This window comes from Solea solea, chromosome 7, assembly GCF_958295425.1.
Source record: "Solea solea chromosome 7, fSolSol10.1, whole genome shotgun sequence".
In the NCBI taxonomy this organism is placed as follows: domain Eukaryota; kingdom Metazoa; phylum Chordata; class Actinopteri; order Pleuronectiformes; family Soleidae; genus Solea; species Solea solea.
In genome coordinates this window covers 19,418,585-19,441,935 of record NC_081140.1, presented here as the reverse complement: position 1 = coordinate 19,441,935, position 23,351 = coordinate 19,418,585, and the positions used below count along the sequence as shown (strand labels likewise).

General features: G+C 42.0%; 1 protein-coding gene and 2 non-coding genes across 3 annotated transcripts in view; 2 read left to right on the top strand and 1 right to left on the bottom strand.

Annotated features, from left to right (window-relative positions):
- Positions 1-23,351, bottom strand: part of plekhg2 (pleckstrin homology domain containing, family G (with RhoGef domain) member 2) — a 51,566-nt gene that overhangs the window by 26,649 nt on the left and 1,566 nt on the right. The window contains exons 2-3 of the mRNA XM_058633328.1: positions 12,174-12,251; positions 3,348-3,850 (exon numbers count right to left, since the gene is read on the bottom strand). Coding sequence (XP_058489311.1) covers positions 3,348-3,850; positions 12,174-12,222 — 552 coding nt within the window. The 5' untranslated portion in view covers positions 12,223-12,251. The remainder of the gene's footprint in view (positions 1-3,347; positions 3,851-12,173; positions 12,252-23,351) is intronic.
- Positions 15,844-15,937, top strand: trnar-ucu (transfer RNA arginine (anticodon UCU)). Its single transcript has 2 exons — positions 15,844-15,880; positions 15,902-15,937. It is a non-coding gene; the product is annotated as a tRNA-Arg (tRNA).
- Positions 16,465-16,557, top strand: trnar-ucu (transfer RNA arginine (anticodon UCU)). The gene is made up of 2 exons: positions 16,465-16,501; positions 16,522-16,557. It is a non-coding gene; the product is annotated as a tRNA-Arg (tRNA).

Below are 23,351 nucleotides of genomic sequence, written 5' to 3'. Positions count from 1 at the left end.
TTTGAACAGAAAGGAATAAACATTCTGTTTGATGATTGTGAAACAAAAGCAACACATTCATTTCCTGTCACTTATCTTGAAAAGACTACAGTTATAACTAAGTAAAAATAGACTTAACCTTTACTAGAGAAACAGATGTGAGGGTCAGTGTGGTCAACTTTCTGGATAAAATAAAAGAAACAACATTTTAACAAACAACTATTCTGTTCTTGAATCTCAAAATCTGTTTCTCCTTAAACAAACATGTCAGATGCTCCAAATGCTTCAAATTAAAATAAAACATTAGACTCAAGGAGTGGCCACTGCTGCATTTTTGCTAAACTGTACCAAAATGTACCAAAATGTACATAAACCGCACATGAAACTAGCACAAAGTTTTTGTTTTTAGGTGTGGTTGTATGTGGTACTGACACAGATGGCACTTGACTCGTTTTTGTTTATTTTACGTGGTACCTGGTGCTTTTTTTAGTACCTGCTCTGGTGAGTTTCCAGGTGAGCTGAGCTGATAGTAAAATATGACGTCGACAGACTGCTGGCCCCTGATTGATCAGAGAGTGTAGTCTCTGGAAGAGCCATGAGCGCGATGTCTGACACAAGAATCAAACTGAACAATTCCGAATTGTAGATCAGTTTAAAAAGACTTAAAAATCCTGAAAAAATGTGTTAATCTCCAACATTTACCAAAGAAATGTTTTAAATTTAACAGAGGAGTATTTAGTGACAGCACTGCTTAAAGCCGGCGATCGTAAGCCGGCTTCCGCTGTATTTCAGTTCATTTACTGGAAGTACTGAACTAATCTTTTTAATTAACCGATTTTAATGATTCAGTACACCGAAAACATCTGCCTTGCTCTTCACTAGTTTATGTTTGTTGTGTATAAAACAACATCACGGCAGCCTGCCTATGTTGAGAAGCAACTATAGTAATGGAAAACGACGTGTCTGATACCAAACTGAGTCGAGGCGAGCTAAGTCGTGCTAGAACTGTATCGTGGAAAAGCGCCAACAGTCACCTGACAGGATGGTTCAGCGTTTTAGCACAGGAAACTGAACTTTGTAAACCACTCACCCACAGAGTGCAGAAAATCACACATTTTACATCACAGGACATACAAGTGGTTGATCTACTGTTGCATCCATCAGCAAGTTCAAATGTGTTATTTTGCAACTTCAGTGTTTTAAATACTTTGCTTGGATTTAACTGAGAGACACAAATGTTCCATAAAAGGCAGCTGAAGATCAGCAGCTCTTGTGTCCCTTTGAGCTAAAATCACTGTTTTTTTCTTTGGACTTTTGTGTGGCAGATTGAGTTGATAACAAACTACATTTAAACCTAATTTTTATTACAAATGATGCATTTTCCTCACCACATGTCTTTCCTTGTTAATGTACTGTATATAATTACACGTCTGTGATTTGTGTGACCTCTAGACCTCAAGATGAAGAGAGGCGGAGCCAGGACGGATTAAAATAAAAAAAGAGAAGAAGTGACGATCAAAGAAGTTGCTGCAGCTCCTTCCTCCACAGAAGGTCACGACTGACAGACAGCTGATAAATCTGATGACAGCTAGCCGTGTGTGTGTGAGAGCGAGAGAGAGAGAGAGAGAGAGAGAGAGAGAGTGTGTATACTTCCATCTCTATTCTATCCCATCCATCCAACTGGAGTGTGAAACATCCTTTTGAAGTAAAACAGAGAATTTACTGCTGCTTTCATCTTCTGCCATGACACGCACACACACACACACACACACACACAGCTTCTGCACCTGGACTAATGTTGGATGAAACACACACCCAAATCAACTACTTCTAGAGGAAATCAAAGGTGATTATTATTATTATTATTATTGTTGTCATAACTATTATGAATAATATTATTAGTCTAGTTCTGGTTGGCTTACCCAGTGGCCCAGGTCTGCTGAATTACAGCATGGCGTGACTTGAACCACACAAACTTAAAAACAATGCATCGCAATGCATGAGCTCTATGTGTGTGCGTGTGTGTGCGTGTGTGTGTGTGTGGAGGCCAGCTGCAGGTAAACTGGCCCAGAGGCATTCACACCTGGGCAGTAAATCTGGGCTAAAGTTCCTCCCAAACACACACACACACACACGGTTTATTTGCTTCCTACAGTCAACCACAGCTGCAGCGTGATTGGCTGACAGGTATTTAAGGGCCACCAACTGACGTCACACAATCCTGTTGCGCTACAGTCAGAATCCATTTTGGCAGGAAGTCACGCTGTTCAAATCCACAGACCAGGCAATATGTTAAGCAACTTGTTTTTATCACTGGCTATATTCATAAAAAGAAAAGTGAAGATGTTGGAAAGCTGTTATGGTTCAGGATACCAAAAAAAGTCTGGGACAAGCAAGGGGGAGTACTTTTACCAGAGCAAGCACAGAAGACGGGGATGTGGAAACACGTCTACGGACAATAGATCAATATATCACTTCATATCAGTATCACTTACTAATTAAATAATCTTTTCAATCAGCTTGCTTATTTTTGGAATGTTCAAAGACTTTCCAGGGCCAATTTCCTGAAATTTAAGGACAGAATGTGCTGACACAGCACAGCAAAGTGAACAACAAGATGGGAGGTGAACTTGTTGTTCACTTTAACTGATATGAAGCACACTCTGCATCTGGACAAAGGATTGTCCTAGAGATCTTGGTCAAAGTCAGTCTTTACTCATTACTTGGTCTTTGTTCTGCATGGAATCTCACGTCAACAGCGGAGCGAGACAGTGGACAGTGTCCACACCACCCGCTAGTAATTATGACTCAACGTTTGTTCTGTGTACGTACATCAAGCAATGCAGGGAGAATGAAACAGTAGGCAGCGTCGTAACAAACCAAGCAAATTCAAGCACTTTCAATAACCCATGACTATTTAGGGCAATTTTCAAAAACTTTCAAGGTCCTTGACATTTTTTTTCAAATTCACAAACTTTCAAGGATTCCAAGGGCCCATGGGAACCCTGATTTCACATGCTTTTATCGTCTAAGCGAGTAAGACAAGAGAAAATGTATCAGAAAGTTGAAGATGTTTTAATGCTGCAGGTCTGGAATAATGTCTGCTCCAGCTGTTTCCACGCTGGTGAAAAGCACCATGGGCATTGTTAGGGTCAGATATATTCAGTCTGTCAGGTTCTGTGATATATTGCCTGATCTCTGTGGATTTAAAGTGTGTATTGAACTCTGACTCGGGCTTTAAAAAAAGGCACTGGCAGAAGCTGTTCCAGCCAAACTCAGTCACATGAGGTCCTGAGTACTATACTAACACCTGACCTGACACAAATTCAATGACATCACTACAGATGAGCTGAAGCTCCGCCTCTTACCTCAACAATGCTCTTCAGGTCTCTGACGTATGCTTGTTCTGTCTCTACGATCTCCATCACGACTCTCTCCAGCCGTGAAAGCTGCCGGGGCGTGGCTGCCGTCACTGCTGCGCTTGCATTGGCTACATGTCCGTCAGCAGAATAGCCTGCTCCTGTCGCCCTGGCGACACAGACTCCTCCTCTTCCACCTTGCGTTGTGACCAAGGGAGTGAGGTCCAGGCTGATGTCTGAGCCATTCCTCTTCGGCATGGAGGAGGACGAGGAGGCGTTGTAGGTCGGCACGGCACCGTACGGCAGTGAGGAGGAGGAGGAGGAGGAAGAATGGGAGGCATCGTGAAGAGATGCTGAGGAGGTGGAGGACGAGAGGGAGGCAGGGCGCTCGCCGTCCGAGCATACGGTGTTCACAGAGGTGCAGGAGGAGGACGAGGCTCCACGGTCGCCAGACGACATCATCCTACCCACAATCCCACTCAGAGACGAGACTGAGGAGGGACGCTTGGTGGCTGGAGAGAGGGAGAGACGACTGTTAGTTGTTATTAATACAGAACAAAATGGCTTCTCTGCGTTCAATGCATGGACACCTGAGACACCTGTTTAAGAGATACTTAGCATCTCTTTGAAAACAAATAAGTAGTGTTTTTAGTTTCTGGTCCACTGCTGCCTTGTTGGCTGATGAATAGGGAAGGGTATTAAGAACTGATTCTAGAATGGTACTGGTTGCTGGGACCGAAAATGTGAGTTTTGCTTTAGAGCTGTTCTTCCAAACATTCCCTAAATGATGGCAAAGCTGCCAACTTTAAGCGATTACGTTGGGAGTTACAACAGAAAAAAGACAAAGAGAGAGTGCATGGAAGTTCAGACGTGTCCAATTTTAATGAGCGGATGCTGAATCCCAAGGCCACCAAAATGCATAAGGCCAGCCCTGGCTGCATTGTTAACTTGTAAGCTTGGGTTCACTTTTTTTTTCTCTGTGGACATTGGTGTGTGAGAGAGTTTTCCAAAGAGACACAGACTTCAGTTTTCTGTTGGAAAGACTAACAGTGGAATAAAGCATCAAACATATTCTTCATAACATAGAATGAGCAATTTTTGGTGCAGTCCCCTCTGTTTTCACTAGTTCTAGGCGTAGAGGAGAGACACAGCTCCGTCAGCACTCTTCAAAAACTACCTTTAATGACACATAAGTTTGAGCTTCGTTAGTGTTTGCCATGTAAACCCATCACACCTTTGAATTTCTTTGTGCTCAGACAGAAGAGCAGGTTCTCAGAGGCAGAGTAGAAACAGCTGCCGACTGTTCATGGAGCGGCCATGTTTGATTTGGAACAGCACCAAAACATTTTACAGCTTCACTGAAACACTGAGGCCAACATGCCTCCGCTGTTTTAACCTTCACAGACACACGACGCTCGTTTCATCCGCGAGAGGACGGAGGCGTGTGAGTCGCAGATCAGATCTGATGTGTTTCACAGATGTTTTCAGAAGCTGCTGAATGAGAGAAGCTCCTCCTCCTCCTGCTCCTCCTGCTGCTGCTTTCAGACAGACGACAGGGTTCACACCTGAACAATCATCATAAAAGTCTTAATTTTCTTTTTCACACAAACAGCTTTAAAAGAAAGGTTTTTTTGAAGTATGAGGTACTGGAAATTGCCACACAGCCAAATTCGGGGCGTCGCTAGTTGGGAGCTGCTTTTTTACACCGCTGTGCACTCGCACATCTATTCCACACAAACATGGTTCCCCGTGTGGCCTTCTAATTAAGAACGTTTTGTACGACTTCCTGTGACCAGCAGGGGACACTGGAAACCCAGCTACAGCTGACTGACCAAAAAAATGTGTGTTTCTCTATCTGAAAATGTCCATATTAAGAATTTACAGCATGACACACACACACACACACACACAAAGAGAAAGAGAGAGAGAGAGCAGTAGGTTACAGCCTTATTTAGCCATAGTGTTCACACACGCTTCATTTCTCTCTCTCTCTCTCTCTCTCTCTCTGTGTTCATATCATGTACTTCCTGTCTCTAGTGAAGTGTGTCAGTCTCTCGCTGATAAAACTGTGGAACCGCGACTTCTTCTCCAACGAAGCATGAAGATAGAATGCTTGACTCGCAGTCAACTGCGGAGACTGTAGCAACTATGCCATGACAACCATGGCTGTGTTAAAATCAAACCCTGCACAGAACACGCAAAACAAAGGATCAGCTGAAAACTGTATGGATATAACTCCATCACTGTCACTTGAATAGTTTTGCATATTTTGACACCGTAAACTTGATTATGGCATGAATTTGCAGTCGAATTTTTGTGTTGTTATGTTTTCAATAAGCTTGTACAATGTCACACATCTACAATGGAAGCGTTGGAACACTGTGTTAAGTTTTCTCCAACACATCCCAGATGTCCGGACTCTATGTCTCATGCTCCCTGAACCTTTTTTTTCCCCTTTAACAATTTGAGACAAATGAATCCTGGCATTGTCATTCTGGAGTATATCCAAAAAAAACCTGTTCATTCAGTATGTTGAGGTAGTGAGCTGACCTTGTTTCTGGACAGAAGAAACAATGCTGCCCCACAGGTTTGTACTTTAGGTGCTCAGTGAAATATCACAGCATTCTTTTGGCACGTGGAAAATAACATGTAATACAAGCATGCAAAATCAATACAAATTCATTTGTAAATTATACATGTGTATGAATAATATCAGTGTCAGTATTGGCAGATCCAGATCTTTAACCATGATCAGACCATCTCCACAGCATGTGGACATGTTTCTGTTCCCTCTGTTCGGGATTGAAGAACAAATGGACTTGAATTCCATAAAAGATGAGATGATTTATGGCAGATTGATCCCTCAGATCATATCCAACTGTGTAAATGATGTAGTAGATGAGTAGAATAGACCACAGAGGTGATTGACAATAGATGGATTCTAAATATGGTTACTTCTGTGTGTGTGGGCTGATAATTGAACTAAAATCACTGCTATTAACCATCTGAAAGAGCCTTGTCCTCCTTATCCATGCTGACATCACTTCTTATCTTCACCACTACCCCTCTCTCCCTGTGTGTCACCCCCCCTCTCCCTCCTCTCTCTCCCTCTCCCGCTCTCTCTCTGTCTCTTATCAAGTCTCTGGCTCTGCTCTGAGACAAAAACCACCATGACTTCATCGTCAGTGTTATAAACAGGGCCGACACGGGGGAGAGCCAGCCGCGCTCACATCGTCATCATCATCACATCAGCTTAGAGAGAAGCGGTGTGTTCACAAACCAGTGAGAGTCAAAGAAGACAACTTCAAGAGGCAAAGAAATAAATTCTGGTCAGTGGAAATGGAAAATAGACGACAAATGAAACTCACTGCTGACGCTAAAACAAACGAGTCAAACTAAACAACCTGATCGATTCCAGATCAATATATTTGTCATAAAGCAAAAATATCTAGTACATCATATAAGTAAATACTGTATGTAATGTATATTATCTGCACACTTTGCAGAGCAGCTGCAGAGGTACTTACAGTTTGCAGGGTTTCTGTGTGTGTGTGTGTGTGCGCGTGTGTGTGTGTGTGTGTGTGAGAGAGTGTGTCTCTCTTTTTGGTACACAGGATGTGGTTCATTTTACCCAACACTCATCTCATTCTGTTCCTCTTTTCTCTTACTCATTAAATGCAAACAGACACTCACACACAACTTCAGTCTCTCTTTGTGAGGACTAATGTGAACTACTTTTATTGGTACTGACCTAATTATATCTGTGGTGCAAGCACAGATTCAACATTTAAACAATTTTCTGAAGGCACATCCAAGAAAAGACCAAACTAAACCAGACAGGCTGTCTGTTTTGTGTGTCCAAACATGAGAACACATACATATTAAAAAAGATAATGATAAAGATAAAGACCACACAGTAAGACTGAATGATTTGTGCAAATCATCTAATCATCTGTGATAATTGTGACAGATATTGCAATTTTTGCATAAGGAATATATATTTTATTAAGTCAGCCTTTGCAGCCTTTATGATTTGCTATATGCACGGCAGCCCTATCATCATTCAGGTCCCATCACAGAGAAACACCTTCCATCTCATCTTCATCAGCTGATCACAACAAGATCTGCATTAAACAACAAGTCAGTGAACCAATCCATCCACTGAGCCAAATGAATAGCTGTGTTTTAAATGAAGGATTGTCATTTAAAATTACCTCTAAAAAGTGGAAAAAGTGAGAGGGAAAATCTCACTCAAATCTATCTGCATGCTGTCTACTTTTGTGACCTTGCCGACGCCAGCTTTAAAATGATAAATCTTCCTCTTCAACAGACGGTGGCGCCTGTAGCTCACCTGGGTGACCGAGTCCTCTGCAGAGGTCAGGGCTCGGTTCTGACCTCTGCCCTTTGCTTGTTTGTCAAAACTGAACTTCCTGGATCTAAAGCCGGGACCTCAGACTGCTCCAGGAGGAACTCCCTCATCATCGCTCTCTGTTCTCTGGGCTGTTTTTTCTTTTTTACAAATACACTCTTCTCGAACACGCGGAGAATCTTCAAACACGACAACACCTGATCATTTTCATGTTCCAGTGCAATAAATTCTGAGCGGAACACAACCGTTGACTCCCACACAAAACTGTGTGTGTGTGTGTGTGTGTGTGTGATGTAACAGAGCATGCTCCAGAGTCAAGTTTCGGTCACTGACCATGAGATAATTATTACAGATTCAGCCTCAGGTTAATTTCAGGACTCTATGACTCACACGTTTATATTTAATCTGAAAACATCCACAGAAATATTACTTTATTCTCTAAAAGAGAAAAAGAGTTTTAAAGTTTGATATTTTGATTATGTGTTCACAATGAGACAGTTTGAGATTGAGAAGATATTCCTTCAAGGATTTTTTTAATGCTACTTGCTTTGTTATTTTACCATTTTACTATATATAAGATGACTCTCTTATTATAAGACAGAAAATAAAACAAGTAATAAGTGTTTTAAATGGTGTTTGCTTATGAATTAGCAAAACCTGTAAAAATGATCATTTGTATTCATGGGAATCAATCGACTCTTCACCAGTGGAGACCAGATTTATGAACCAGATGAGTGGATCAGGTTAAACAAATCAGATTAAATAAATCAAACTGACACCTTAAATGAATCAGGTGTATATAAATTAGATCAAATGAACTACATTGCGGGCCACACGGTGGTGTAGTGGTTAGCACTCTCGCCTTGCAGCGAGAAGACCCGGGTTCGAGCCCCGGTTGGAACAAGGGCCTTTCTGCATGGAGTTTGCATGTTCTCCCCGTGTGTGCGTGGGTTCTCTCTGGGTACTCCGGCTTCCTCCCACAGTCCAAAAACATGCAATGTGGGGATAGGTAAATTGGACACTCCAAATTGACCATAGGAGTGAGTGTGAGAGTGAATGGTTGTTTGTCTCTATCTGTGTGTGTGTGGCCCTGCGATGGACTGGCGAACTGTCCAGGGTGTACCCCGCCTGTCGCCCGATGTAGCTGAGATTGGCACAGCACCCCCCGCGACCCTCTGGTTGAGGATGAAGCGGTAGATGATGACTGACTGACTGACTGAACTACATTGTGTGCAGTCAGCGGACGTCAGTGAGCTGTGGATGTTGTTTTAAGGTGGAATTTTAAACACATGCTTCAAAACCATAAGGTGGACTGGATTCCAGTGAGATGACACTAATGACAGAGCGGCACTTTGCTGTCATTATATCTCTGATGTAACAGTGATGTAACACGCCACCGCTGTTTCAAAGAAAATGACAAATCGCAGCGTCCATGTCCTTTAAAATTGAAAAAAACATCACAAAAGGAATATTTTATATTAATACGCAAGTACTTAATATGAATACAAAATACATCTTCAGTGTATTAAAGTTTGATATTTTGAGCATATAGAATGAGTTTTGTTGGTAAACCACGCCTCCTCGGGTGGTGATGGCAGGGCCGAGGTTTTAGATTTGATGGTGGACAACAAAAACGGTGTCTCCGTTTTGTCTCTTTATTTTTTACAATAAACCCTAATCATTATTGAACCCATAAACCTCTTTCTTTTTTCTCTTTTCCTTCTGTGCATCAAACATTTGCCCTTTCAGGAGGGGCAAGCAAAACCATAGGAACCATAGTAAAACCTGGATGATTTTTTTGCCACGAGAGTCAGCTCAGTGTTTTATAGAGAGAAAGCGTCATCATCACTCTTTAGGGAAGAGACAGTGAACTACGCATTTTTTCTGACACCGGTCATAATGCTGAGTTTCCTCTTCCATAAAGAACAAGACTGGGAGGTTGTAACTTTAAACCAGATGTTGAAAGTGGGAATGTACCTTTAGGCTCGCAATCAACATGACAGCTCAATCCCTCAAGAGAGGAATAAAGAGTTAGAAGTCGAGAGCATTATCAAACCTGTCAGAAATTCACTGCTTTATCTCCCCAAACTGCAGTTTGTAATCCAGGGTCCACAGAGACAAATGTGCATTTTCATTTCGCAGGAACACAGGAGATGTTTTACTGTGACTTTGTGTCAATGAGGAAAATCCAGACAGATATTTTTACAATGCCAAAAGTGTGCTGTGATGTACAATCGCGAAATTTTTGGTGTGGAAGAGAGAGTGTCGTTGATGAAGTGGCACAAACTTCTGTTTCCTGTTGGAAAAAAGGCTAAAGATGAGACACAGCAACCACCGACCGACCGGCCACACCCAAAGACGAGATGAGGTGGCACGTCGACGGAGACAGGAAGTTGAACTGACATGACCTATGACCCCTCCTCACAGGTCGTAGCCAAACCCTGCAGCGTCCTTGTGTTTACACGAGTGAACTTCCTTTAACAGTCAGATCGTTTGACATCGTTCTGCTTCCTGATGTAAGGTCAGATGTTCTCCTCCTCTCCATCGCCCTCTCCTGTCCTCCGCACTGTTTTGTTTCTGCCTCACAATCCGGACAATCATCACAACTGGAGTTAAAACTATTTGTCTCCGCCCCTCATGCTTCCCCACCGTCTCTCCCCCTCCTCTTCCTCCCTTTCTCCTGTTTCTATTCTATCGCTCATCTCGTCATTTCTTTCCTTATCCAGGGCGTTCTCTCCATTTTCTGCTTCGTTCATTTCAATGGTTATAATCAACAGATCTGCTGTGTGTGTGTGTGTGTGTGTGTGTGTGTGCGTTTCATGGCAACAACATTGTTCAGTGCTGCACCTAATCACCCAAAACCAGACAACTTCCTGCACACAGAGTATATTGGTGTGTGTGTGAGAGAGTGAGAAAATCTAACATGCATACACACACTGTACGTTTGTGTACAAATCTGTTGCCTATGTTATAATTGCAGAGTGTTTCAGAACATTCTGGTATGTTTGAGTGTGTCGTGAATTCTAACTATGGAAGCCAATATAAGTGCAGAGCAACAAAACAGCATGGTAGCTGTGTGTAGTGTGTAATTACACATCATTACTGTGTGTGTGTGTGTGTGTATGTGTGTGTGTGTTTGTGCGTGTGCATGCATGCATGCGTTAGTGCAATTGTGGCAGGAAGTCACGGATCAGAGAAACCTGAGATTTCAATTCAAAACAGTTTTAAATAAAGCAAAAATGTGAAGAAAAAAACAACCAAAAGCAACAACTGGCTAATTATTTGACTAATTTCTTAGATTAAAAGTATAATTAAAATCATTGTTTTAGAGGATGATGATGATGATGATGATACAAATTAGCATGACAGCAGCATCTATCTTCCCTTTGGTATTACCACTAGAGGTGCAGCTGGACCATGGTTCACATCACTTAAAATCACATAATTGTTTAATAATTTCACTGTTAACTATGCAGTTGAGTTGAAGCCTAGTTTGCAAGTATGTTCCTTAGATGTGTTGGTGTTGTTTGGCCACCATTATTATTTGTCTCTGGTGTGCAATGAATCGACCAGGATAAGGATCTGAAACAACCTGAGTTGTTTCGTGTTTTATTTTGAAATAATTACGATTGTCTCTCGTTTATTGTTATCCCTCCACCTGTGTATTTAGTCTGCGTGTTTCCCTGTGTACTAGTAGCCAGTGTTTGTTCAGCCTGATAAGATGTACTTTTTTGTTTACGTTATTCGCACATAATAAGACACATTTGTTGGAGGAATCAATTCAGAATGTGACGGATAATTTCTGGTGGTTGAAGTTCAAAGACGTCGCCTGCAAACAGGCACCAACTGCACACAATATCAGCTGTCAATCACACTGGTGTCCACTTATATGTACAATGCTTTATTGTCTATGTTACTCTCAATGGGAACATTCATTCATTTATCTTCTACTGCTTTATTCTCCACATGAGGGTTAAGCAGGTGGTGGTACCATTTCCAGCTGACCTAGGGCAAAAGGCCCAAGGTCCGATTTGCCTAATCCTCAAACCGGAGAACGTGGAGAAAACCCAGGCACACAAGGGGAGAACATGCAAACTCCATGCTAAATGGGAACATCATTTACAAAACTTGAAAGCAGCAATTGGGAACATTAACTCATCAGAAAAATGTTAGCTCATGTTATAAATCAAGTCAGAAGTGCCCTCATTTTCCCACAGACTGGATGGAGCTCTTTTTTGCAACCGGTGGAGTCGCCCCCTTGTGGCTAACTGCTACATCCATCATACTTCCTCGGGTTTCCTTTTCAAACTGGAAGAAAACCTCTATTTTTATATACAGCCCACGGTCAAGAAGAAGAAAGGATCTTACTGGACTCATTGGACTGTGAAATGCTACATTTACCAGTTCCTCTAAATAAAGTAAAATCTGCAAAAAGTTTATAAGGATGTTGCCCCTCCGTCTCTTACCTGTGGTACTGGGCGATCGCTGGCTGCCACGCCGTGACCCCTCAGGCATGATGTGAAGTTGTCACAGGAAGTAGAAATCTGGAGGAAAGAATAATGACAAATGGTCAGCCTCTGTCTGATCCTGGAACATAAGCGGGAAGTGTTTCTGTCCTTCCTCTTTCCTCCTCTTCCTCTTTTCAAAAACATGCCACAACACACACAAACAGAGAGAGAGAGAGAGGGAGGGAGAGAGGGACAGAGAAAGGGAGTCTATCAGTCTACCAGAGAATAAGAGACAAAGAGACACAGTCCATTCTGAAGGACTAAAAGCAATGAGGACAAATGTAATGTTTGGCTGAGGAGCAAGAATGTGGTGTGTGCGTGTGTGTGTGTGTGTCTGTGTGTGTGTGTCTGTGTGTGTGTGTGTATACACAGCAGGCCAACGACCTCCTACAAAGAAAGTGATACAGTACAACAGGTTGACCCAATTAGTTGATTGTACATGAACGCAGCTGTTTGCTCAAGCACTGAAAGATGTGGGTCACACGAGGGGGAAGGAAGGGGCGAAAGGGGGGTTCTAGGGGAAATGGCTGGTGACATTCCTGTCCAGACCATAATGCAGGTTGCAGGTTCAAGTCCCTGCACTTTGAATAGGCTGCTGTAGTATACTGTCATTCCCCCCAGTACAATACACATACGCCCAGGTTGTTACAGAAGTATCTGATGACTCGTCTGAAACTGTTGATGTTAGGCTGCAGCATTTTTGTCTGCGGACACTTCGTCCTCTAAAGTGGCAGCAGATTTGTCATCAGGTTGTTCAAAACGCTCACCGTCGCCTACCTCTGTTTCATATCAGGTCGCTTCTACGCTTGAAGTGATCTCACAAGGGCTCTGTGGCGCAATAGACAGTGTGTTGGACTTCTAGCTAAACACCACAGAAAATTATTCAAAGGTTGTAGGTTCAAATCCCACCAGAGTTGAGTTTTATGACAGAACCATGGTCAAGTGGAAGAGAGTAGGGCTTATAACCGGAGGGTCACTGATTCAAATCCCAGGACAGGTCAACGACTGGGCTGGCCGTGAGCAAGGTACCCCCAGTGCTCCCTGTCTGCAGATACATGCTGCACACTGCATTTGGACCCAGTTTGATTGTGTGTTCAATACTGGTGAGTAAAATTAATGGTTTAAGAGGGGAGGTCACATTCACTATCAATAATTGGTGTGATAAACTTTTATTCTAAATTAGTGTGCAGTGCTAGTAAAGTGCTGTGGTCGAGCCAAGACCACTCTACCCCAGTCACATAAATATACAAACACTTGACGTGTCAACTGGTTGCCAGACCACCAGCGCAACTACTGTACCTACAAAAACAGAGCTCACATGATTATTTGTATTATTTAAACTAGTTTTGTAACAAAAACGACCAATGTTGCCACCTTTTATTTGCAAAACAAAATGCATGAGTGCAAGTTCTGTCAAAGGACACTGTTCATAAGTATCAATGCACACTTTTAAGTGAAAACAAACAGAAAATCAAACAGAGGACATCTTTAAACATTTGACTACATCTACTGTATCTCTCTGACCTGTGACCTCTGCTTCACACCAAGTCCAGTTTTCCAACTCTAGACACAAAAGTGATGTTCGAACTGCAAAATTTATGTTAACTCAGATCTTTCAGCCAGACTGTCTGTACTGTTAATAGCAATGATGACACCAGAGTTGTGTACAGACATAACCAACATATCTGCATATATTGCAAGCGTTCCAGTGTTTGTAGCACAGCTCTCAAACACAGACGCAGGAAAAATGGAGAATGCATCAATTCAATGTCCAAACAATCATCCTATCAAGTCGTGGTTGGTCTGTATTGCAAAGGTTTGTGTTGTGGTCACGGTCGGCTGTGGTATTTTTTTGCAAAAGTACTGGTTTGGTAGTCTTGTAAGACAGAGTATTTGGACCATCCATCCATCTTCTACCACTTTATCCTCCACATGAGGGTCATGAGTCTGTGTCAACTGACATAGGGCAACAGGCGGGGTACACCCCCGACAGTTCGCCACTCCAACGCAGGGCCACATACGTAGATAGACAAAGATCCAGCCACTCTCACCTATGGTAAATTTAGAGTGAGGAGAACTTGGACCATGCATGAATTTTTTTTTTGCAATGACGAGATTAATCTCAACATGTCGACTTCAAGAATAAAATTTAAATATCATGTCAAGATTTCGACAGCCATCATCCATCAGCGAGAGAACCCACTCCACAGAAGCTGCCACTGAATCTGGACAGTCAATCTCAGACGTGGTTGTAATGTCAGCGTGAGATTCTGACTTGCTGGAACTCTTTTTTGACTGGAAGCGGTAAAACATCAATCACAAATCATCAACATCATCAAAGTGTCTCTCTTTAGTTACCAAACACAGTCTGGGATCTCGACATGATATTCTAAAAATGTCAAGATTAATCTTGTCATGGCAAAAAATGAGTGGCCCTAATATTCCGTTGTAAATCTTAACTGTTCTCCTTCGTGATGCATAGTAAAAAAAACATGTCTCCAGGTGTCTGATCTACATTAGTCTTTATCTTTATTTTATCTCGTCCAGTTTCCTACTGAAACAGCGTGCTGCATTCAAACTGTACAACCAATAAATCACAGAGAAGCCAGCCAGTATGATAAGTTTTGGTTTGGACCCACGAGATGGAAAACTAAAACGGAGGAAAGTAGACTGACTGATGAGAGCAATTAGAGACACAGATGATGAGATAATTTAAAATTATTAATCACACTTAATGATCCCTGGGGTCTGCGGAAAATAAGAAAGAGAGAATGAGGGAGACAGAGAGAGATTGAGTTCTGCCTGCATCGATCACAGTTAGTGTTTATATGATCAAAGAGAGAGAGAGAGAGAGAGAGAGAGAGAGAGAATTCTTTCACAGATAAATCATAAAAAGTCCTCTTCCCGAACACATGAAAATACTGCCACGAACATATTGTAACAACAAAACAAAGGTCACTCTTGTTTTTGTATGAAACATGAGAAAACTACAGCCACTAGAAAAGAAACTAAACTGTGCATTTGTGAAATCAAACATGACTCACTGGGAAAAACCAGAAGGAAAAAAGATCTCCTTTAAATGGGAAAAGGGTCAACTGCCTCTGTGACACAGTGGACAGCACTTTGGACGTGTGGATTAAAAATCAAGGAAGTGATGCAATGGATGTTGGTTAGAGTCCCAGCAGATGTGAGATTTATATGTTCACTGGCCTCTTTTTTAGGTATCAGAGTCAGAATGACTGCTCAACTGTTTAACACAAATATCTAATCAGATTACAAGGGAGCACAGTGCACCGGACTTCTAGGTTGTGGGTTCAAGTCCCCCCAGAATGTTGAATTAAACATCAGAAGGCTTCAACTGCATGTCCTAATCCTCAAAACAGAGACACCAATAAACTGATGGATATACAACTTTAGATGAAGCTTTATACATCCATTAGCTTCAACCACTGTCTAGACCTTTGTCACCTGATCCTCTTCAGATAAAATAATTCAAAGGTTATGGGTTTAAGTCCCATTCTGCTCAATGCAGCACAGAAAATAGACTTCTTGTGATATTTGAAAGTCATTCTGTGGTCTTTTCTCTCCTACATAGGGAGCTCAACTCTTGATCAGGATCACATCTAATGGCTCTGTGGCGCAATGGACAGCGCATTGGACTTCTAGCTAGAATACACAGTGAAGTGATTCAAAGGTTGTGGGTTCAAGTCCCACCAGAGTCAAATGTTATGTTAAAAACGATATATGCGGCTCAATAGCAAAATGCACAGGTTGAGACCCAACAGAAATGCTTTCGTCCAAAGGAACTACCTACATGTACATCTAAAGGACATTCTTCTGATGATGAGAATTTACCGTATGCATTCAGGCCAGGAAAAACAGGTGCTATGAAACAGGAATTAAAGAAATCATCTTTAGCTCTCTTCCAGACTTTGTCTCTAAGTGACCCTATCAACCCTCTTTTTTCCACAAGTTAGTCAGAGCTGGAGATGCCTCTTAGATGAGAGGTGGCCATTCCTCTCTTATATAGCCAAGACAGCCACTCTTATTGGTGTTTGACACTGAATCAACTATTTATCACTTCACCCCATGGAGTGGAGTTTTTAGTGGCTCTGTGTGTCTGTCTGACTGTTGCCAATATGACCAACAGAAGCCACTAGAGGCTTGTTGCGTGAATGGGGTGAAGTCTACCATCTCTGACTGCCTTGTTTGCGTGTTGTTTTTAGCACCCATTGACTGACAAAGGCAGGGCTCTGTGGCGCAATGGACAGCGCATTGGACTTCTAGCTAAAGTACACAGGAAGTGATTCAAAGGTTGTGGGTTCGAGTCCCACCAGAGTCATATGTTATGTATTAGGTGTGGTCTTAATCTGTCAGTCACCTCATTCTCAACATGATAACAAAGATACCCAAAATCTTACACAGTGGCAATGTGAAGGCAAGGTGTCTTTACAGGTGTCTTTACAGTTGTGTTGGAGAAGAGACATGTCTTAAAGATGCAGGGCAGTGGGAATGTGTCCCAGAAACCCACCTACAGTGATCTTTTACCCTTGTCGTAAAAGCTTTGTTCATATATAGAATGTACAACTACAGACATAATCACACACACGAGACTCCATGCAGTAACGGACAGCTAATTTTTTAGTCAAAGGTTGTGGGTTCCAGTCCCACCAGAGTCAAGCTTTTATACATCACTTTCAACCACTATCACAAAATTGTCTGTCAACTGATCCTCTCCAGAGTGTCAGACAGAGTAAAGCAAACATACAAATAGCATACATCAAATTCATTGTGACTGTGGTTTAAACCAGGTGTAAGATGTATGTGTGTGTGTGTCTGTGTGTGAGTATGCGTGTATGTGTGTCATGAATCACTGCTCGCTCTCCCCTCTCTCTGTCATTCCAGGCCTCCAATAAAAACTAATTGTCTGTAATTTTATTTCTCTCCACCAATTTGGGAAGCACACACACACACACACGCACACACACAGAGTAACCTTTTCTGTGACAGCAGCGTCTGGGTGTTATTGTCTGTTATTAGTCACAGAAAAAGCATAAATACATACAGGGAATTTCCAAACACAAACTCACACATAGACAAGGACACATCGAGCTGCTGATGACAGTTTAACAGCCTCACCTCACCTCAATGGTTCAAACTGTCCACTGAGCACTGTCTGCTGCCAAGAAAATAAAATCAAACAGAACACAACAGTCTATGTGTGTGTGTGTGTGCGTGCGTGTGTGCGTGCGTGTGTGTGTGTGTGTGTGTGTGTGTTGCATTTAGGTGAATAATGGTGTTTTGTGATTTTGTGGGTCTGTGATATTGTTCATTGTATCAAAGGGACAATTGTAGTTTAACAAAACATGATTGTGTCACAGTATCAGTCGTCCCATCCAGACTCAAACGATGGGACACGGTGGTGGTTTATTTTCATCACTCCCATCGGAATTAAGTTGAATCTAGGGTTGCAGCTATTTTCTGAATCACGAAATAATCTGCTTTTTGGTTTCCTTGATTCATTAATGAATTGTTTAGTCTGTAAAATGTAAGTAAATGGTGAATAATGTCATTGTTTCCCAAATGAGGAAATGACATCCTCAAACTAACCAAAGATATTCAGTTTACTGTCATAGAGGAGTAAGAAAACGGGAGAAAACAGTCAAAGGTCAGAGGTTTAAGTCTCTGTGGCTCCTCTGAATTCAATGTTTCACAACTATCGCATAAACTCCTGATATCAGGATGATCTTCACCTCAGTCAAAACTCTAAATATTATTTAAAGTCCTTATAAGAAAATGTGTCTCCTCCGCAGCCATCGACTCTACTTGGTTTGGTACAGGATACGTCCTTTTCCATTACTGTAGTACCTCCGCAGGCTCATTGTAGCACGGCTGCACGAAACGACCATAACGTAATTTTTTTATAACTGAAATACGTCTGAACGGGTTGCGATTCGCCTCACTTTCGACAGTACTGTCACTTAATGCACCAGACTCCTCTGTTAAATATTGAAATTTTAGACATTCCTTTGCTAAATGCTGGAGATTAACACATGATTTCAGGATTTTTAAAGTTTTTTTTAACTGATTGTTAGTCTGGCATAATATACAGCAAAATCATACATGGTTGTTTGTTAAGGGGAAAATATGTTTTATCAAAGTGCGTTTCCTTGGCAATGTGACAAATTTTAACCCTCTGTGAAACAGGAAGTTGTCTTAGATCCTACCATTTTTTTCTGATCTGAGTACTTTACATGTTTAATTAGGAGTCGTGGCCTAGAGACATCTACGCACCAATACACAGGCAGCGTCGGTCTCACATTCTGGGCTCTTATGGCCTAATTTCTTGTTAGAGGGTAAGGAATGGGGGGTAGTACCTTTTTGTGTGTGTGTGTGTCTGTGTGTGTGTGTGAGAGAGAAGCGGCTGGTCAACGCTATGAACACAATGGAAACAGCAGGACAATAATGAGGAGCTGGGCATACTGTGTAGTACGAGACACATACAGAGACCACACACAGACACACACATATACTGACTGACACTCTGTGACAACACTTGTGTTAATGAAATCAGACATTAACACGCAGTTGTGTTTATGTGCGACAGGCCTTCCTGTAAATACTACAAACACGTTTCATTACGATGCTGTTCACTGTTCTGTGAGATTCGCTGAAGAGCTTATAACAAACAATATCAACAACAACAGTTATTATTTTACTCAGTGAAAGTGAAAGTGCAGTACAACACACACACACACACACACACACGCGCACTCACACACACAAAGGGCGTCTGTTTGTCTCTTCACCACAACAGGTTTACACCCGTTGTCACTGTGTTTGTGTTCAGCCTTGTGTGTGTGTGTGTGTGTGAGAGAGAGAGATAGAGATGCCTCCTCTCTTCTAAAATACAATAAGTGTGTTTCCTTTATGGGTCAGTGTGGCCTCCACACATTGTCTTGCGTCTGTGTGTGTGCGTGTGTGTGTGTGACCATGACCTACTCTAATGTATGAAATGTCACCAAAAGTGATGTGTGGTTTTTGTTTGTTTCAACTCTGATATGGGATTCAAACCCACAACATTTCCTCACTCAGCCTTCTGGTTCTGGCTTTTACAAGATGGTGTCACACAAATATTTTACTCAAGTCCAAACATCTCAACTCGACCATGTAATCTTTATTCAAGCTTTCGTCAAAAATGCACCATGAGAGAGAGGCGAGGGAGCTCCAAAGAATCTAAGGAGTAATTTCTGTGGACAAGTGCATTCACACACAAACACACACACACACAGCATTTGTGTGCAGCATTCAAGAGGACCCTCACAGACATTACCCTAACATTAACCATCACAACTAAAGGCCTGAACAAACTCTGCAGGAACAGAGAACATTTCCACATTAACCACGCCCACATCAAATTTCTGGCCAATCACAAAGAAGCTGTCAGACATCACAGAAGAAAAAAAAAAGATCTGCCCAGATGACGTGTCAAGAACAAGCTGCAAGAACTCCCAAACGAGAGCTACAAAAATAATGACGTCATTCTTTTCTCACAGCCCTGGGAGAGAGAACACATTTCTCTGTGCCTAACCCCAACCCTTACCCTTACCCTTAAGGACTTTGCTCAGTGGATGCATTTTCTTTGTGCAAATTATTTGCATGTTTTTTCGGATTGTAGTCAATTTTTCCGAGCAAAATAGTTTTCACCGACGTGAGCTGCTGTTCCTGGCTGCTGCTGCATTCATCCCCTTAATACTCATAATTAATGGCGCAATTGCAATTAATTCTTTAATTGCATAATTAATAATTAAACACATCGCGCTTGATGTGCATGGGAAGGTGCATTGTAATTAGCTGACGAATTATCCCCACTTTGGTCCCAAATATTCTTAACCCTGAAAAAAGATCTTTAAAGATGTGAGGTCCACCCAAAATGTCCTCACTTTCCCAAAATGTCCTGTCCCATAACCCTCAAACCCATAACCTTGGTGTTTGTGTGTGTTTGGACGTGTGTGTTTTAGTTAAAAGTCGTTTGTCCATTAGTCCTTTAGCACAACTTGTTTTCAGGTTTCTTTGTAACTTTGTGTCACTGCAGCTTAAGTCAACTTACTCTGAAGGAGAAAATTACACTAAGGGTTGGGTCATACTTATCCACGTATACATTCTCATACAACGCCGCGGTTCTGTTTACGCCTAAATGAGGGTCCACATCAGTCCAGTGTTCCACACATACATGCTTAATATTATCCAGTCGTGACTAGTAAACCCTCATTTGCGTGTCCTCACATTCCTTGAGTGCATACTTGTAATGATTGGTACGTGCAGACTTCCTCATTTAACCACAAGCAAGTTTTCATGGTTACCGTCTTCTTCTTTGTCACTTTTGACCAACACAAGGGTAAGACACCCAAATGGAAAGTGTTGTGAACTGATACGCGCTGCTCAACTGTGGCAACTGATGGACAAGTTCGTCTGTCAACTCTAGAAGTCCACTGCACTGTCATCGATCATCACAGAGCATCATTGACATGTCAAATATTCACTCAGTCCACATATCTATGTGTATGTTGTTTACTGGGTTTCTCTGAGGATGGAAACAGTGCGGTATAAATGTGTCGCCTGAGTCTCAGACACACACACACACACGTCACTGCAGAGCCTCGATAACCACAGACTATGCTAATGATTATAAACGACAAACACTGGTCACTGAGGAAACCATCCTTCCACATCCCATAATCATCCCCAATATTAAACAGGCTTGCACATATTTCAAATGCTTGGGGTGCGTTTGATTTGTTTGCCTGTGAATGTGACGGCTCCATGTGTTTCAGTCTGTGAAAGGACAGACATTAAAGAGACATGACAATAAAAGTAAAACTGTTTGTGTTCAGTGACGAGTGACGAGTGAGATGCTGGTAAAACAAGTCTGAAACACATCCATCTCTCCTTCATCCCTCAGTGCTTCATCTATCTGTCCTTCAACCCTTCATATGCCTTCCTTCACCCTTCTGTCCTTCATCTTACGTCCTTCATATATGCATCCCTCTGTCCTTCAACCCTTCATCTTCCTTCCTTCATCCCTTCACCTTCCTTCTTTCATCTCTGTCTTTCATCTCTTGCATCCTTCATCTTACTTCCTTCATCCCTTCATCCCTCTGTCCTTCAACCCTTCATCTCCATGTCCTTCATCCTTCTTACTTTCTACATCCCTTCCTTCCTTCATCCATCCATCTGTCCTTCGTCCCTCCCATTCTTTTATCTTCCTTCCTTCATCCATCCATCTGTCCTCCACCCCTTCCTTCCTTCATAATTCCTTCATTCCTCCATCCTTGATTCCTCCACCCCTCTGTCTTTTATCATTCATCCTTCCATCCTTCAGCCCTGTGCCCTTTATCCTTCATCCTTCCATCCCCCAGCCCTCTGTCCTTCATGTTCATTGCTCAATCCTCCGTCCCTCTGTCTTTCAACTCTACATCACATCTCCATCCTTTTGTAATGCAAAAATCACCAGTGAATACTGGGAGGCATTTTCCATTACACTTGATTCCTCCACCCTTCATCCCTTGTCCAGCTCTCCCTCCTTCATCCCTCTGTCATTCATCTCTCCATCCTCCCAGCTCTCTCCATCCACCAGCAGTGTGAGCTCAGTCCCTCATTCCTCAGTGTAAGCGTCTCACCCTCGACCAGCTTTGATTTGCTCTTCATCACACAGTTCAGTTGTTGATTGGTTCTAAATATTGTAAACTCATTTTTAACATCATACCTGACTTCCTCTGAGGAAGAAGAAAAAGAAACATCTGTACACGAGATTGAAGAAAACATCCTGCAACATTTGACACTGAGTGAAACTCACTATGTCATGGGAGGCGGAGCCAGAATAATCTGAATACATGTACAAACAAAACTTTAAATTACTATACGCACACACACAGACACACAAATTCAAGAAGCTGTCCTTTTAAGGACATACACTGACTTCCATTCATTTGGACAGCGTTAAAGAGACAGGCTCAAAGGGACAACGAGACAAAAGATTACGAGACAAGGCGATGAAAAGACAAGTAAACAGAGAGATATTTTGGAAATGAAGGGAAAAAGAGAAAAGAGAAAGAGAGATGAGGAGACATAGGGACACAAAGGCAGAAAGACAAGGAGACAAAGCCACAGAGCGACAATGACACTGAGAAAAGGAGATAAAAGATGACAAGACAAGCAGCTTGAGAGACATAGGGAGACGAAGAGACAATGAGACAAAGGACAACTTGTAAAAATAAAGGCACAGATTTACACTAATGATTAAAAACAGAAACACGTTTCTGCAAACTAGTGTGCATGGCAACCATAACCTTCACCATAACCACAATTCAAATCTTAGCCCTCACCTTCAGCAGTTCCTCAAAAATTTGATTCTGACTCAATAGGACCAGGTTTTGGTCTCCATGAGGACAACTGGTCCTGACAAGGTCAGTGTTAATGTCAGACAGGGTCGTAATGCAAGAAACAAAGAAAGAAAGAAAGAAAGAAAGAAAGAAAGCAAGCAAGAAAGATTTGAGAGGTGACTTCATGGTTGGGTTTCAGCCAGTGAGAACAGATTTTCAGTCAGTGTCACTAATGTTGTATAACTCCAGACGTAGCCCTCTCACCTGCTGACTCACCTGTGGAAGAACTGATGATGTGTTCATGGTGACTTTATCTACATCGGCGGGGCCTTCACTGACACCACGTATTACTTCACCTGATTTAGGACCTCTGTAATTTTCTGTACCAGCTGCTCCCTGGGTCGTGTGTGTTTGTGTGTGTGTGCATGACTCAGCGATGATGTGTTTTTAATAGTTTTTGTCCAACAAAGAACACACTAGTTTGCAGAAAACTCTTTCTGTTTTTAATCATTAGTGTAAATCTCTGCCAATTATTTTGACCAATTATCCATTGTCTCATTGTCTCTCTGCCTGTTTGTCTCTCGAGCTGCTTGTCCCTCTTTCTCTTGTCTCATCTTCTATCTCCTTCTCTCAGTGTCATTGTCTCTTTATAAGTTGTCGCTTTGTGTCTCTGTTTCTCTCTTTTTGCCTCACAGTAACTTTGTCCCCTTGTATCTGTCTTCTTGTCTTTCTGCCTTTTAGTCCCTTTATCCTT